The sequence below is a fragment of the Thermomyces dupontii genome, assembly GCF_041956625.1.
Source record: "Thermomyces dupontii strain NRRL 2155 unplaced genomic scaffold VTN31scaffold_5, whole genome shotgun sequence".
NCBI classification, from domain to species: Eukaryota; Fungi; Ascomycota; class Eurotiomycetes; order Eurotiales; family Trichocomaceae; genus Thermomyces; species Thermomyces dupontii.
The window spans coordinates 236,521-253,211 of NW_027192311.1; the positions used below are offsets into that span (position 1 = coordinate 236,521).

Consider the following 16,691-nt stretch of genomic DNA (forward strand, 5'->3'; position numbering starts at 1 on the left):
GAGACAGCTGCCAGGGACTGCAAAATGTCAAGACACATCTTTTAACCAGCTCATTAGTGAAAAGCAACACAAGGTTACACTTCGGTGACAAAGAGTCGCCGACTACAAACGAGCAGGTTGACATTATCTTAAGCAAAGGCGTGTATGCGAACCTCCAAGTAATTTATGACTCACTAACCCTTGGTTGTAAGGAAAGGACGTGCCCATGATTCATAAATGCATTCTCAAGTTTACCACTCATATAACCAGCACCCGCAAGACCTTTGCAACCTTTAGTCAGTCTCATTGAATGACTTGATCAAGTCCTCCTCTGCCTTCTTTTCATCAGCATTCTCGGGGTCGACAAGAATTTTAGCCCATAATTTATGGCTGTCCGCAGCTGCAGCGGCTTTGACACCAGCGTTCTCAGCATTCTTGTTGGCCTGAAGGATCAACTCATGCTTCCCGCCAACCACGGATCCCTTATCAATTCGCAGGTTGTATTTCTCGCCGTTCTTAGGCGTCCGGCTTGGGAATATTCACATTCCTCTCTCAGCATTCGCCGCCTTTTGGATCACCTTGCTCCAGGGGACTCCTGCCGCGAATTCTTTGACAACTTTGACTGAGAATTTTAACCACTGGATGATTTTGTTAGCACTTTCCAGCAAACAGCTTGGCTTGTACTCACTTGTTGAGGGAGGGCATGACTATGGCGGCTCTTGTTGGTAATCACTGGAGATTCAAAATATTGGGATCACAGGTGTGAAGGGCTCGAATCAATGCGCAAGCAAAGGGAATGTGGTTTAACTCTTTCTTCTGAAGTATTTCACGAGAGTTAGCACAGGGAGTGGTCAGTTATATATCCTCATGTGGATTATTCCACGTTGGCACCTATCCTAACCCTTAGTACTGTAGCTTATCAATGAAGCAGGGGCAACGCTTTGTCGCCCCAAAATCTTTGAATCCAATCATTGAGGGTGAATGAACCCTCGGTGTGCGTACAGCCGCATGACTCTGCGGACCCTTGCGCGCATTAGAGACTCTCACCATCTATAGGACTGGGCGGGGAGCGGCCTGAGCAGCGAATTCACCCAACATCCTCACCATCCAACCAGAGACATGAAGCTGGTGTAAGCTATGATGCCTCTCCTGCACCAGATCAACCGCCCTCTTGACAAGTTGCCTGTATCCAGTCACAGACCAAAGACAGCAGAGGATGAAGCAAGCAGATGATTGGCCCGATATTGGTGCTTATGCGAGTTTCTATCAACCTCCGCGCGAGCCTTCCATCGCCCCATCTAGCAGCAATGCGCGGTGGTCGCTGCGCACCTGTGCGTCGCTCGCCAAGATGTTCCAGGTGAGACTAAACTGGGATCAATGAATTTCTTCTAGTGATCCCATGCCGTGTCGCCCTCATGTAATCTGTTGCATGATGCGGCACAGCAGATCCCTGCTGTCTTCTCCCTTTTGAATGAGACAGGACGGAAAGTGCTGCAACTGCGGCGGGGAAAAGGGCGGGAAGAGCAAGAAGGGCTGTGGTTGGGGTATCAGGTGAGGCCCTTCGCACTGGCCCCCGTTTGAGAAGGCAGCCGTGGATGTTGAAGGCGCTTGCAGGCTTCATGATATGGGTTTCGGGGATTTATAGGGGGACAACTGGTTTTGCTAGGGGGACAACACCGCTAACCCATATTGGCATCGCATGAAAACCCCGAACACCAAAATTTGTATGGTAAAAATTCCACCGTCATGCTTCGTAGGGACTTACACCGCTTTCTCCTGACACCAACGCTCCCAGTAAAAATGACTCGTCTGAGGTCTCGCACTACTACCCAATTAGGCAAGTCATATTTGCTTTTGGCAGTCTCGCTCTGCAAATGTAAGGGGCCTGGCTGGCTGGCGCGCGAAGGAAAAATGGAGCGAAAACCCCTGGAGACAAGCATCAACTCCTGTCGCAAAAAGGTCACAAATAAGCTGCAGAACTCACTCTTGCATTGACAGCAAAGAATCTTTTGCTCTGTCTCCTTCCTGGCTCAATCCAAAAGTCGTTGCATTCAGCTCCAAAAACGTTGCCAAACCCGTGCTTGACAGCAGCTCCAAACACGCTCGAATGCCTTCCTCCCCCTCCTCTTCAGCTTACAAGCGCCAGCGTCCTTCCGACCGTCCAGCAACACGTTGGTTGGAGCCAAAAGAACCGCATGAGTGGACACAAGAAGAGACAGACGAAATAATGGCCATGCCCCTGCCTAGCAGTCTGCCTGGCAGTCCTCGCCATCAGACCCCGTCGCCGCCGCGTCGTCAAGCCCGAGAGGATCTTGATGGCCCCAACCCGCGCGACCCCCCTGAGGTGCAAGCCGTGTGGGTAAAGGGTGACAGATGGATTAACAATTTTAGGCGAACAAATGAAGCAAAAGACCGCTTCGCTCATCTTGAAGAAGAGAAGATCATGGCTGCTTAAAAGAGCGCTATGGAGATGGCCCTCTTCCGCCTATTGATCTGGATCCTCTGATGGCAGAGTATGCTGGATTCCTTCCATCTGCTACTCAGCGAGCGATGGCAGAAGCTCAGGATTTGCAGCAAGAAATCAGGGCGCGCGAGTCACTGGTTGCAGAGAGGGCTGCAAAAAGGGAACAGCGGCAGGCCAGAGAGAGAGAAGTGACTGAGCCTTGATTGCCAGGCCATTGCAGGCGCTGCTACTGAATTGAGTGTTGATTTTGTATTTTATTTTTTATCACGGTTTTGAGTGTTCTGACTCCTGAGCCTCGTTGCTGCTCAACACGCATCACGTGGCTGATTGGGTGGCAGAAAGCTGAGCTAGTAAGTCCCTACGAAGCATGACGGTGGAATTTTGTAGGAAGTCTGAGGATTGGATTGGCGGAGGAGGTCCGAGGAATCTATCTACGTGGTCACATGACCGAGCTAGGCCGGATTAGCGAAGGGGTCTTGGCATTAGGCCAGGACTACTTCCAACACCCCTCGGCCGCAGCGTAGGTCAGAGTGACAGATCTATATACAGAACGTAGATTTAGACCTAATCCTTTGATCCACCAAGAAAGCTACCTAATCATTTATCATTTAATCCCTATAAGGTCTAGAAAGACCTTGAACTTGGTGTGTTGTAGGGGCTTCATCAGACCGTCCGCGGCCATTTGATCGCTTGGAACAGGGTCAATTTCAATTGTACGGTTGGTGACTTGTTCTCAAGTGCAGTGGAATTGGACATCAATGTGCTTGGAGTGTCTAGTTAGGGCATTTATCTTGGTCAGGTCAATTGCACCATGATTATTCATATAAATCTTGATTGGTACACAGTTCATTAGTTTCAGGTCAATTTAGCATATTTCAAATGCAAACAGTTTCTTTGGTGGCTTTGAAGACTGCAAAATATTCAGCTTCATTGCTAGAAGTAGCAATGCAGATCTGCTTTGCAGATTGTCATGAGATAGAGTCATTGGCCAGGCAGAAAACATATTCTGTGTGGTTTCGAAGCCCGTTCGACCCCTTTTTCGATTAGTCACGTGACCGTGCGGGCCCCGATCAGGCCCCGAATAGCTTGGCGTGTACACCGCCATTTATATGTATATATTTTATGTATTCCACATTCGCTTAGGTAGTTCCTTTTAATCAATCAATCTTTGATTCGCACCCAAAAACCACATCTGGTAGCATGTCAGGTTAGGCCCGCCTACCAGGGTGAGGCCCGATCGGCCATCAGTCGTTGGACGGAGGGAGCGCGCCTCGTCTGAATCATTGGTCAATGGATGGTCCACAAAGCTGTGCCATGAATTGGGCAGCAACTGATTACTTTTGTGAAGCTCACGCCGAATGCCAACCGTGCGGCGACGAGTTGGCGTGCCGTTATAGGCGGATTTGAGCAACAAGAGCGATCAGACGCAAGGCGAGTCAATTGATCAATTTGGGTGCTGGACTCGCCCGAATGAGCTATAAATTCAACATGTTCACCCCTCAGCTAGAAGAAGACAGACTTCAACTTCCAAGTCTTTGAATCCTAGATTATTCAATCAAGCTTCAAATTCTGTTTTAGTTTTTGCTTCATCCTATACCACAATGCAACCCTTGCCTACCACTTTCTACTATTTGACCGAGGAGCTGCAGGCCGACCCTTGGAAGGTCAAGAAGCTGGCAGGAGCCATCAATCAGTTCCCAGGGTTTGAGACATTCCAACAGGTTCTGTATGTGAAGGGTGTTTCAGATCCCCTTCTGCAGGTACTGGCCGGGCAGCAAGCCATTCATATGGCATATGAGCAAGCTGAAGTGTCAGCCGGCCAAGCCATGCAGGCTCCTGCTGAACAACAGCAAGCCGCCCAAACTTCAAATGAGAGCCTTGAAGCGACAGTAGAGTGCCTCATAGCCACCCAATTGACAGCCACATTACAAGCTCAAGCGCCTGCTATGTCAACAATGTTCAACCTGCTCAACAGAAGGGGCAAACCCTATCAGAAGTCAGTGGACATCCCTAAACCTTCATACAGAGACAATCACAAAAAGGACACCGCCCAGTGATTTCTGCAATCCTTAGTCATCTACTTTCAGCAGGAAGAGGCCCTAACCAGAAAGCAAGCAACATCTGAGCAGAAAGTGATTATCACAGCACAATGCCTGATGGGCAAAGCCCTGCAACTATGGAAGAGCACATGGGAAGCTGGTCTAGTTGAAGGCTCTTCAGCAATCAAACCAAAGACCTGGGAGGACTTTCAAGAATGAATTCAACTCAATTTTTCAGAATACAACTCCCACAAGAAGTTGTTGGATCGATTGCTAATGCTTCGTCAAACAAAATCGGTCCTTGACTACACATATGCCTTTAATCAAGCATTTGCTCACTACCCCAAACATATGAGTGAGGGAGTGAAGCGGGATCTGTTCTTGAGAGGTCTCAAGTCAGAACTTCAACAGAAGTGGTATGAATTGTTGCATCAGCCGTCTGAGTGGCAGAAGATGATCAAACAGTTGTGTGATTTCAAGCAAAGCCTTCAAGAGGGGAAATGATACCAACCCCAAACACCAACCACTTTGAATGACGACCTGGATGACCCAATGGATCTAAGTGCCCTGTTGACCTTGATCAAATCTAAAGATCCATCTTGGAAGAACTCACCTGCATGGAGACTGTGATGTAAACAGAATAATGCTTGTTTCCAGTGCAGAAGCTGAAAACATCTGTCTTCAAAATGTGAACAAAAGGATTCTAGCACAAAGAGGCCTGAATCGAAACTGGATAGCTCCAAACAGGAGTTGAGCAAGTCAAAAAACTAGAATCGTCAACAGACATAGAGGCATTCATTGACCAATTAAAGCAGGCCTCTTTCCAGGACAAATTGGAGGACTTGCCCAACCCTTTGGACCCTGAGCGGCAGTGAGAAGTATTGGAAAGAAACATGATTGGAGACCCCTCAGGCCCCAGAGAAAGGGAAGGAGAGGAAGATTCAGTGTTCCATTTGAATACAGCTGGTGATAATTTCATGCTGTACAAAGTGATGCTAGACACTCACTCAAATCCAATCACAACACATGTGCTGACGGATTTGAGAGCTTCACATGAATATATCAATGCCAATATTGTACAGAGACTTGATAATGCCAAACAGGTCTACAATCCACAGTCAGTGCACTTGCCAGACAGCTCTCATATGCCTTCTAATTACAAGGTGTCATTCTTCCTTCAATTGGGAGAGTGGTGCTGTCAAATCATGGCTCAAGAGCTAGAGAACCTTCAGTACAATGTCATCCTCAGCAAGGAATGGCTGCACAAATACAACCCTCAAATCAGTTTCTGGACATCAATCATGAAGCTGAAAGATTGTTGGAATAAGATACATATTATCTATCCAATTGATCTTTGAAGGAAGCTCCAGCTTGTGGAGGACAAACAACAACTCAACCTCCTGATGCAGAGCCAAGTGTATTGCATGTTTCAAAAGTCAAGCACACAATACATTCTCTTCCTCATTCAGCCTGCTAGTGACCACTCACTGTCCAACAAGATTCAAGGATTCAATGAATTAGACCCTCAGGTCAAGTGTGTTCTTTCAAAATATGAGAGAGTCTTTCAAACTGAGCTACCAAAGGAGCTACCACCTGAAAGACTCTATGATCATGAAATCAATACCAGCGACGCAAAATCCATGAATGTCAACACCTACCCACTCTCACAGATCCATCTTGAAGAGCTTAAGTGTCAATTAGAGGAGCTCTTAGCAGCAGGACTCGTCCATCCTTCAGCTAGTGCATGGGGGTTCTCTGTACTCTTTGCACAGAAGCTGGGTGGCGCCTGGAGGATGTGCATCAATTATCAGGTGTTGAATTGTCTAACAGTCAGGAACAGGTACCCATTGCTGCAGATTCAAACAATGCTTGACATGATCAGATGGGCACATTATATCTCCAAGCTCAATCTTCTCTCAGGGTACTGGCAGGTTTGAATGGGCGAATCATCCATTTCAAAAACCACATTCAACACACAATGGGGGAAACTTGAATGGCTGGCAATGCCCTTCGATTGACAAACACGCCGGCTACATTCCAAATGATGATGAATTCAATCTTGATGGAATATAACAGCCAGTTCTGCTTGATATACCTGGATGACCTCCTAATATATTCAAACACACTTGATGAACACGTTGAACACTTAGAGCTCATTCTCAAACAATTGGTGAAGCATAAGCTGTACACAAAGCCAATGAAATGCATCATTGCTAGCCAATCAGTCGAATTCATCAGTCATATCATGGGAGGCAGCAAGGTCCGCCTGGTTCCTGCAAAAATTGATGTGATCAAGGAATGGCCAGTTCCAAAGAACATTTGAGAGCTGCGCCAATTCCTCAGGTTGACCTCTTACTATCACCAATACATAAGAGGGTTCGTCAAAATCATGGCTCCACTTTCAGAACTATTGAAGGAACTGAATGTGGAGCTTCAATTCAAGAAACATCATTCAATTGTATGGAATACTGCATGTCAACTAGTCTTTCAGACATTGAAGAATGCTCTCACCTCAGAATTCATTCTGGTGCAACCCAACCCACAGGCACCATTCACAATGGATTCAGACGCCTCCAAATGGGCACTTGGCTGCTCATTGATGCAGAACAATCTGGAGAGAAGACTGCATCCAGTAGCATTTGAAGAATGAAAGCTGCAAGGTGCCAAATTGAACTATCCAACGCATGAAAAGGAGCTGCTTGCAATTAAATTTGGCCTCAAAAAGTTCCATAACTATATTGACAATGGCCAACCAATCACAGTCATTACAGATCATGAGAGCTTGCAGTATCTCCAGACAACTAAATGTCCATCAAAGTGCCTAGCATGATGGGTGCAATCATTTCAGCAGTACAACCTCATTATCAAGTACCAAAAGGGCGACGATAACATCATTCTGGACGCGATTAGCCGTCGGCCGGATTTCATCGAAGACCGACCGGCTAACCTTTCAGATACACCAATTAGTCTCAATGTTATGGAGGCTTCAAAAGATGAAGAGAAGTGGCATTTGGCCTTGATGCAATACCTCTGTACAGGGGACATGCCAAATGATTGTGGGCTTGCTAAATGAATCCTGAAGCAGGCAGAGCAGTTCATAATTGGCCATCTTGAGGATGACAAGATCCTGCTTCAAAAATATGATGATTGCACCACTCTGTACCTTGAACCACAGTTTCAATTGGATTTGCTTTGGTGACTTCACCACAAATTTGGTCATCTGGGCAATTCTGAATTGATGGGCGTTCTGAAGCCGCATGCGTTCTAGTCAGAGATGGAAAAGAATGTACAGTGGTATGTTCATCAGTGTCCAAATTGCCAAGTCGCCCAGGGATTGAAGAAATCCCTTGAATGGAGGGAGGCTCAGCACTTGGTAGACATACAAGTGAAGCCTTTCAAGCAGTGGGGGATTGATTTGATCAGTTGCCTTCCCATAACTCCAAATGACAATTGGTGGATTATAACCACAATTGACTACACTACTGATTGGCCACTCACAAGGGCCATTCAAGACGTCACAGAGAAGGAAATTGGTCAATTCATGCAAGAGGAAATATTCATCAACTATGGGGCGCCACGCGAAATCATCTCAGACAATGGAACGAACCTTGTAGAAGAAGCTATTTGACACTATATTCACCTTCTAAAGGCCCACCACTGAACAACAACACCGTTCCATCTGCATATGAATGGAAAGGTTGAGAATTTGAATGGCACCCTCAGATGAATGTTGACCAAATATCTTGTTGGGAAGCCAACTAGGCTGTGGAATAAATATCTTCTGCAGGCCTTGTTCACTACCCAAGTACATCTTCATGCAGTCACCAAGATGAGCCCATTTTATCTGCTCTACAGCCTCCACCCATGGATCCCTTTGGACGTGAATGATGAAGTGAATTCAGAAGAGAAGGCTTCAACAGCTGATCACTTGATGGATATGCAGCAGTGGGAAGGAATAGAGGATTGAATTGGTCATGTTAACCACACAAGGGCTTTGATGAATGAACTGCTCTTGAACCATGCTATTCAGATGAAGTGCATTCAAGACCAGTTGGTGAAGAAGACCAGGTTTGAACTGAGGATCTGGGTACTTGTATGGAACAAGGGACTGGAGAAGTTCCAGCCACATTGGTTCAGTCTGTACAAGGTTTTGAAGGCACACCCCTTGGGCACCTACATGCTTGAGGAGCCAGGCAGTGATCAGGTCTTGAAGAACCTCATAAATGAGAATTGATTGATTGAGGCTAATGTTCAGAATCCAGACAGGTTGTGGTTGTTGTCTGCAACAATTCAAGCCCTGAAATAGCAGGGGCTCTTGATTGAAAAGCCAATCAAAGTTTGGCATATTGTAGATGCTTATGAGCCCAATCCAATCTCCTACAGTGAACTCTCAACTATCATGAAAAGAGAATGGGAGGAAGCAGAATGTACAGATGTACATTCTGAACAGATAGAAAAGAAGAAGATGACACAATGCATTCTGACTGCTTGCAAGTGCTGTATTTGAGGGCAGAATGGTGCATCATCTCATACCATTTGAGGAACACATGTCTTGAAATAGTGGAAATTGAGTCCTGACCTGGACAGAGATTTGACTGCTTCAGTTTCTGGATCACCTGCAGAATCAGCAGAGGATTTGGATGGCTTGGTGGACGCACCAAGGGTCATCTCAAGCAATCATCTGGATGCAAGATATATTCTGGAGGGTCAGAATTTCACTGTGTTGATTTGATCTGAGACTGTAAGAGGGCAGTATAATAATTGCAGCCATGAACTGAATGGTTTCACTTAGTAGTTTCAAGGCCTGGCCAATCTTGGGATTGCTAGAGGGAACTTGTTTGAAACCCAAATGAAAATCAAATTAAAATTATCGAATGTAAAATAAATAAAAACAAAACAAAATCAAATGCAAAAACAAATTTGAATGATGCTCAAAATTCAACCTGGCACTTCACCCCCAAATCACCTTCAGATGATTGTGGACGACAAAATACCACCTGACTAACTCCCCAAGCACCACTTTGAGATCCCTGGGGTTGTTCTGGCGCAAGGCCGGCCCTGGGGCCACAAAAAAGCAGGTGTGAGAGGGGGCAAAGTCCCTGGAACATGTTAAAATGATGGTGTTCAGGTCATGCGCCACACAGCACCATTTTGGAGGTCTTTCAACTACCTCCACAGACACCTCCTCCCCACCCAACTCCTCCTCTTTGACGTCCTCCTCTGACTCAGTCTCCTCTGGCTGGATGCCAGAGGGGCAAGGAGAAGCCAGGGCTGAGGAGAAGGCAGCAGCAGCAGCTTGAGGTGTCAGAGGCAAGTCCAACCCTGTACAGCAGTTAGCAAAGATTTGAACAGGGCAGGGATACAAGAATTGTATGCAGATCACAGTAGCTCAATAAACTTGACCAGAGGCAGTTCATGCAAGCCTTGATGAGGGAGCTGCCTGGGAACTGCATCTAGATGCACTCCATGAACAGACTGCAACTGCACTGGCAAGGCCTGCACTTTTGGTCAGTGACCCACCTGCAGAAGTACATCAGAGCAGCATTCTGGTGACTTCCCCACATGATTGGCTTGACGTCTGAACGCCATGCAAGTGGCTGCAGTTCTGGCATAGGAGCCAGAACTGTGGTGTGCTTGTCAGTCACCCCTATTCTGAATGTCTGAAGGCAAAATGCGACTACCACCTTTCCAAGCCTCCAAATCCTCCTTTTGACTATTCCCCAAGGCAGACCTCATCTATTTTACATCTTTTAATCATTTTCCTCTGATTTTCTGCGTGGGAGATAGAAACAGCTCGCCACTGTCAATGGCTTCTGGGGGCGTTGTTGGTGACTCTGAAGCACTGCTGCTGATGCCTGGCTTGGATGCCAGAGGGAAACTACAGGGGCCAATAGTTATGCTTCAGATAGTGTGGATGAAGACTCATAAGTCCATTGAAAATGAAATCTTGTTGGACTTATGGAAAACCCAGCTCATATGCCTATTAGAGGATAGCTAACCCAGGCCGGCTCAAACACAAATAGAGAGGCAAGACCAGCGAGCTACCTGCGTGGTAGCTGGGTCCCATGCGCTCTCGCAACGTGGTTAAGATATTGTGACTCTGAGGTCAACAGCTTCCCGCAGTTAGGATAGGGGCACGACACTGATTTGGAAAAGTCCATCCGCCGCAGATGAACAGTCTGAAGATGGTCTCTCAGCACATACTTGGTGCAAAACCTGAACTGCCGTACTTTGGGATGGAGACTATCAATGTTCAGACACTCTGGACATTCTAGGCCAGTAGGGTTCCAGACTGGGTGCGCATCAAGGGATGGAGTGGATTCCTGGAGGGCTTTCGGTGTGAGCTTCGGGGCTAGGTGTCTGGGGGTGGTGAGACGGCTCAAAGCTAGACGAAGCTCTAGGGACCGGATGCGATCTGCGAGCTCCTCATCAGGAAATTTGGTCACATCTCGGTTCTGGAACTCAATGGCAGCCAAGGCTTTCCGCTCAGGCAATATAGAGGAGGCGTCGGGCTCGAAGTTAATGGCTTCTCCCTGATAGTTCTTCTCAATAATGGTATCGCCGACGGTGTCGAAAAATTCGTGATAGACCTCTTTCATCTTCTGTTTCAGTAGCTTTTCACGTGTGGATCGGACCTTGTTGTATCGTCGCCGATATTCCTGAAGCAGAGCCATGTCCCTTACATTGCTGATTTTGCCGTACTCTGCAATCAAATCATCCCGGAACATTATGTGATCTTTCTCGGCAGCCATCAGCTCTGGTTCTTTCTCAACACTCTGCCGCTGGGCAGGGGTCAGCTCCTTCGGCGCGGATGGGTCGCGAGTGATGCTTGAGTTGGTGGAAAGCTTGATCAAAGCATCTCGAGCGGGAGTCCCCAGGAAGGCAGACTGTGTATCAGTGTCTACCAGTTCATTGAGATATGCTAGAAAGACGTCTCCTCTGGATTGCCCCATGATCTGCATCCGTTTCTCAGGAGTCAGGTCTGCAGGCAGAAGTCAGTCATCTGTTTCTAGAAAGACAAATCATTGATGGTAACTGATTAGCTATGGCGGCAGAGCCTTTCCTGTATCTATAACTAGAGCCATCTTCCTTCATGCCAAAAGCTCTCTGGAGCCTATGCTCATCCTCACAGAACTGCTCATATGTGAGAAATTCTGTGGGATGAGTGATCCAGTGTCCCCGTTTGTCTCGAGCTGCACGTCGGAATACTGGTATATGCTCCATCTCCTTCTTGATGTGGATTGGCACGCTCTTCCGGTGGGGTGACACATCAGTGTATCGCCAGATATCTGCAGGTTCCTGGATTCTATTACTGCTGAACGCACCATCTTCAAGTGCAAAGTGGAGGATATCCTGGATGACACACATTCCCAAGTTGTCGTTGCGTTCAAAGTATGAGAATCTCGGCCTGAATGACATGCATTAGTCCACAGCTAAGGCCTTGACAGACAGGGTGCAGAGCACATACGCTCTTCCTTTGTTTCTTTTACCCTTGTTGAGTCTGTGTCGCACTCTCATGAGAAGGACCTTGCAGTTAGGACGTTCAGGATCAATAACCATGAACAGCTCAATATCCCCCCAGCAGAGCGCATCTCTTCCCTCCCGGCAGTAGCCGGAGCTTAGAACAAGAGTGCCTGGCCGTGCGCTTGTGGCAGTCATCATCTTGCGTATTGTTTCATGCTGTGCTCTCTGCCGGAAAGTTGGAAAGAAGACAGCTGAGATGGCAACATCATAATGCAGCATACTGAGAAGGTCATCTGCATTAATGGGTGAGTGGAACCTCATGGTCTCAACTAGGCCATACTCGTCCTTGAGTGGACCACAGACTAACTGGCAGCAAAGTCAGCCAGGATCCAAAAAAGGAGAGGGATGGTTCTGACCACATACAAATTTTGTCTGTTGCTTCAGATCATACGGGAAGTCACGATTGAGCGTATAACAATAGTAAATCCGCCAGTATCGAACGCGGACCTGAAAGCCATTTAAGGATTTGGCGCCTGGGTGCGTATCCAGGTACCACCGTAAAAAAGCCTCGATGATGTTCATATCTATGTTCGCAAGCCAGTAATGTGGGTCTGCTGGTGTCAGATTGATTTCATTAACAAACCGGTAGAAGGTCAGTAACTTCAAGCAGGACAATTGGATTGGGTTTAAATACTTTGTGAAGCTGTCTCTCATTTGTTCCATGGTAGTCTGCGTTGGTGGCTTCAGATTTGGCTTCACAGGCTGCTTGGGTTGGTTGATTATATTCAGGTAGTGCTGCCGCCTTTGGACCGGAGTCCTCTGCGTCCGTCCTCTGGTGCTGATACCCATGGTATTGGAGAACGCTGACAACAACCAACATGTGAAAAAAATGAGAAAGGTTGCCCATAATGAAATGAAGTGAAGAATGCTGCACGGAGTGTGCAGCAGCGATATATACTCCAGTCATGGGTCGGCCGTGGGCTATTTTTGGGAGAAGAGACCATGATGAAAGCGCGGAAGGAAAATCACCGGCAGTGTCGTTCTGATATTCAGCGCCAAGAAAGCAGAGTAGTCGAATCGACCTAAAAGCAGCACGAGTAAATAAAGGCCACTAAAATGTGACCAAAAACCACGCGCTAGAGAGGCCTTTTCAGCGACACACCCTTTTACTCCGTACTCCGTATGAAAAAAAAAAAAAAAAAAAAAAAAAAAAACCAAATATCAGACAGACACAATGACCGCCAAAACCAGCAGTCACAAATCCGACTCCTCCAAGCCCAAATTCAAATCCCGTCCCAAGGCGACCGTCTCCGTAAACGATCTGAAAAAACGCATCCGCAACACCAAACGCCTACTGGAACGCGTAGACCTGCCCCCAGAGGCCCGCATCCTGCAGGAACGTGCCCTTCAAGGTTACGAGAAAGAGCTGCAGGATGAATTGGCGCGGAGGAAGCGGTCTGAGATGATCAAGAGGTATCATTTCGTTCGATTTTTGGGTAAGCAATCAAAGAGTCTTTCATTTCTCGACTGGTGTTGATCGAATGCGAAAAAAACAGAACGCAAGCACGCAACCAAACGCCTCCAACGCCTACAACGCGAATACGACGCCCTGCGCAAAGAAGCGGACAAGAACAACAACAACAACAACAGCGAGTTGCACTCCCGCCTCAAGCACCTCGAACAACGCATTCACGTCGCGCAAATCGATCTCAACTACACGCTGTACTACCCATTGACCGAGAAATACATCTCCTTGTTCCCAAAGGACCACAGCAACAAAGACAAGTCTCAGAATAATAATAATCAGGACAGATCTGAATCACCCGAAAGCGGGGATCATCATCAGCATGACAGTGGTAACGATGATGATCCTGCAAAGAAACCGCCCGTCTGGGCGATCGTCGAGCAGTGTACCAAGGAAAATACGTTGGATCTCTTGCGCGATGGCAAGTTGGATATTGGGCCGGATGGGAAGAAGAAATCCGAGTCGGCGGCAACAAACAAGTCTTCGAGCTCGGGGAGTAAAGGACGAGACCGGGAGCGGGATGAGAAGAAAAGGAAGAAAAAGGGCTCTTCGAGTAGTGAAGGGGATGGTGAGGAGAGTGATGATGGGTTCTTTGAAAAGTGAACATGCTATGAGTAAGTAATTGTTACTATATCCCACATTATGACAAAGTGCATTATACCCCCTCTGTGAATGGTATTCGAATGGAATTGGCCTGACTCAAGGTAGTACTCATCATCGCTCATCGAATTCATGCATGTCTCTATCTCCAGCAAACACCAAGAAGACACAAAAAAAAAAAAAAAAAGAACGAACAATCTGGTCAAGTCGACATCCAGTGCCATGACGTTCCATATCATGATTTACCATTGTCACATCAATCCCAAATCCCATCCCATTCAAATAGTTCCATACCAGGACTCCTCCCAAAACCCATCCCATCCGTGTGTCCATCGGTAAAGAAAGACTCGGGATAAAAAAAAAGAAAGGGAGTGGACATGGAAACCCCCATCACATCACGACACACCCTCCACTCCGAGCCCGTCGGCGCCGCTGCCCAGTCACTGGATCTTCCTCATCCTCTTCCAACAAACGGGCGGCGCGGCGCCGTCTCCGTCGCGAGCCCACGCCCCCGGTACCGTCACCTTCCGTGGCGACCATGTAATCGGCCCATTTGCGGTCGAGACGGTGCGCAGCAGCTAAATCGCCGCGGAGCACGCGCTTCGTGTGCTCATCGACGGTCATCTGCCAGCCGTAGAAGCATTTGAGTTGAATGATTTCCTGAGGGTAGTAGGGTAGTTGTTGTTGTCGTGGTTGGTTGACACTGCCGCCAGCGGAGACATTGCGGCTGCTCGAGAATGGTGAACTCGTCTCGTCATTGTGATGTTGGTCTTGAGTACTACCAGTTGTGGTCTCCTGCACGCTGACGATGGGTTGCTTGTTCTTGACCGTCCAGGGCACGAAGACGTTACTGGACAGGACTTCCAACACGCCCGCCCACGTCACATGGATGCAGTCAAAAACGGCCAGCCGCATGCCGACGCGCGGCAGGTTCGTGCCGTAACCGCCGCGCCGGCGCACGAGCGAGCACGCCTCCACCAGTGACAGGTCCGAGATGCGCGTGTTGTCCATGTCAATCGAGCGCAGCCGCGGGCAGCTGCGGAGCACCGGCCGCATCCCATGATCGCTAATGTTCTCGCAAAAGCTGATGTTGAGGTGCTCCAGCCGTTCCGCGCACGGCGACTGCGCCAGCTCCTGCAGTACCGTGTTGGTCACCTTGTCGAGGTCTTCCATGTCGAGATGCACCAACTGCGGCGTGGTGCGCACCACCCTCACGATTCCGGTGTCCGTCAGCTCCGTGCACTGCGACAGTTGCAGTGCCTGCAGCTCAGGCACGTTGTGTGCGAGGCTGGAGACGCCGGCGTCCGTCAAGCGCCCGCACTGGTGCAGGTCTAGGTGCTTGAGTTTGCGCGGCGGCACAATCGGCCGGTCCGTCAACACGTCAATTTCCGGGTCCTTGCCCTGAACCAGCACCTTCAAACTCTCATCCGTGACGTCAGTTCGGTGAATTACCAACCGTTCGAGCGTGTTTCGCTCAAACATATCCAACATGAGCGCCTCATTGTCGAATCCACGAATCTCGCCGGCGCGGAGGTCCCGCAGCTGCGAGCACGCCTGGACGACCCGGCGCAGGCCCTTGGCGTCGACGTTGGCGCACCAGGACACGTTCAGGGTCTCGAGCTGCGCGCACGTCTGGGCAATGATCTTCATCGCCGAGTTGGTTACAGTGGTCAATCCGGACAGATTGATGTGTCTTAGCCGGGCGTTGCGCAGCAGGAAGAACTGAATGGCCGTCTTGTCGACGCGGCAGCCCTCCAGCGAGACATTGATGACGTTACGGCAGCGGTCCGAGATGCGCTCGCCCTCTGCGAGCCACTTCTCACGCAACTGCACGCAGCCGCGCAGGTTGAGGTCGCGCACGAAGGGGCCTGCCCCGGTGATGATCTTGAGCAGGGCATCGGCCGAGATCCGGTCGTAGAAGCCCGTCGCATCGATGCGGGACCACAGCTGCCCGTCGAAGCACATGTCGTACCACTCTTTGGACACCAGCGAGCACCGTACGAGATCCTTCGGGGTCAAGTAGCTGAGGACTCGCATCTTGATCTCATCTGGCAGATCGCGCCAAAAGTCAATCTTGCGCTTGCTCGAGGGCTCGGCGACCGTGGCCGGCGCCGCGGCCTCGCTTAGAAGGCTGTGCGACCGCGCCCGCACCTCCGGGGGCAACGGCACGGTGGCCTGGGAGACATTGGGGAGTGTTCCGACCACGCGCACGCGCGCGCTGCCCGGCGTAGACGCATCGGACGGAGAGTTCGACCGAGCAATCAACGGGGCCGCCGGCGTGACGGTGCTGGGATCGCCCCAGCATTGGTTACTCGACGACAACGACACGCACGACAGCGAGGCCTTGCGGTCATGCTGATAGCCGGCGGAGTAGGATCGAGTGCGGCGGACCAGCGACGGGCTCGAGGAGATGCGCTGGAGGCCCTGCAGCAGCCGCTTGGGGCCCTTTTGTTTGGGAGAATGCTGCTGTTGGTCGAGAGCAATTTGCCCGGACATGGGCGAGGCGGGCGAGGCGGGCGACCCGCTCTCTGAAATGTCCATGCGGTCCATGATCGCGGTTCGGAACGCGGCGGCAGCGCTCAGGCGGATGACTCGCAGGCTCCGGGCCGGTAGACTCGAC

General features: G+C 49.2%; 8 protein-coding genes across 8 annotated transcripts; 4 read left to right on the forward strand and 4 right to left on the reverse strand.

The window, feature by feature from the left end:
* Positions 1-1,658: 1,658 nt before the first annotated feature.
* VTN31DRAFT_5344 (uncharacterized protein) lies at positions 1,659-1,971 on the reverse strand (the record flags this gene model as incomplete). Its single annotated transcript, XM_069405833.1, has 2 exons — positions 1,659-1,905; positions 1,964-1,971. 2 exons carry the CDS (start codon positions 1,969-1,971, stop codon positions 1,659-1,661), a joined length of 255 nt encoding a protein of 84 aa, XP_069259501.1.
* A 2,073-nt stretch (positions 1,972-4,044) lies between these two features.
* On the forward strand, positions 4,045-4,500 carry VTN31DRAFT_5345 (uncharacterized protein; the record flags this gene model as incomplete). Its single annotated transcript, XM_069405834.1, has 1 exon — positions 4,045-4,500. One exon carries the CDS (start codon positions 4,045-4,047, stop codon positions 4,498-4,500), a length of 456 nt encoding a protein of 151 aa, XP_069259502.1.
* Positions 4,501-5,375: 875 nt separating this feature from the next.
* VTN31DRAFT_5346 (uncharacterized protein) lies at positions 5,376-5,840 on the forward strand (the record flags this gene model as incomplete). Its single annotated transcript, XM_069405835.1, has 1 exon — positions 5,376-5,840. The coding sequence occupies one exon, from the start codon at positions 5,376-5,378 to the stop codon at positions 5,838-5,840; it is 465 nt and encodes a 154-aa protein (XP_069259503.1).
* Positions 5,841-5,885: 45 nt separating this feature from the next.
* Positions 5,886-6,419, forward strand: VTN31DRAFT_5347 (uncharacterized protein; the record flags this gene model as incomplete). Its single annotated transcript, XM_069405836.1, has 1 exon — positions 5,886-6,419. The coding sequence occupies one exon, from the start codon at positions 5,886-5,888 to the stop codon at positions 6,417-6,419; it is 534 nt and encodes a 177-aa protein (XP_069259504.1).
* Positions 6,420-10,523: 4,104 nt separating this feature from the next.
* On the reverse strand, positions 10,524-11,444 carry VTN31DRAFT_5348 (uncharacterized protein; the record flags this gene model as incomplete). The annotated part of the gene is made up of 1 exon (XM_069405837.1): positions 10,524-11,444. The coding sequence occupies one exon, from the start codon at positions 11,442-11,444 to the stop codon at positions 10,524-10,526; it is 921 nt and encodes a 306-aa protein (XP_069259505.1).
* Positions 11,445-11,481: 37 nt separating this feature from the next.
* VTN31DRAFT_5349 (uncharacterized protein) lies at positions 11,482-12,669 on the reverse strand (the record flags this gene model as incomplete). The annotated part of the gene is made up of 3 exons (XM_069405838.1): positions 11,482-11,890; positions 11,951-12,312; positions 12,370-12,669. The coding sequence occupies 3 exons, from the start codon at positions 12,667-12,669 to the stop codon at positions 11,482-11,484; spliced, it is 1,071 nt and encodes a 356-aa protein (XP_069259506.1).
* A 511-nt stretch (positions 12,670-13,180) lies between these two features.
* Positions 13,181-14,074, forward strand: VTN31DRAFT_5350 (uncharacterized protein; the record flags this gene model as incomplete). The annotated part of the gene is made up of 2 exons (XM_069405840.1): positions 13,181-13,442; positions 13,503-14,074. 2 exons carry the CDS (start codon positions 13,181-13,183, stop codon positions 14,072-14,074), a joined length of 834 nt encoding a protein of 277 aa, XP_069259507.1.
* Positions 14,075-14,461: 387 nt separating this feature from the next.
* Positions 14,462-16,621, reverse strand: VTN31DRAFT_5351 (uncharacterized protein; the record flags this gene model as incomplete). The annotated part of the gene is made up of 1 exon (XM_069405841.1): positions 14,462-16,621. One exon carries the CDS (start codon positions 16,619-16,621, stop codon positions 14,462-14,464), a length of 2,160 nt encoding a protein of 719 aa, XP_069259508.1.
* Between the last annotated feature and the right edge of the window lie 70 nt (positions 16,622-16,691).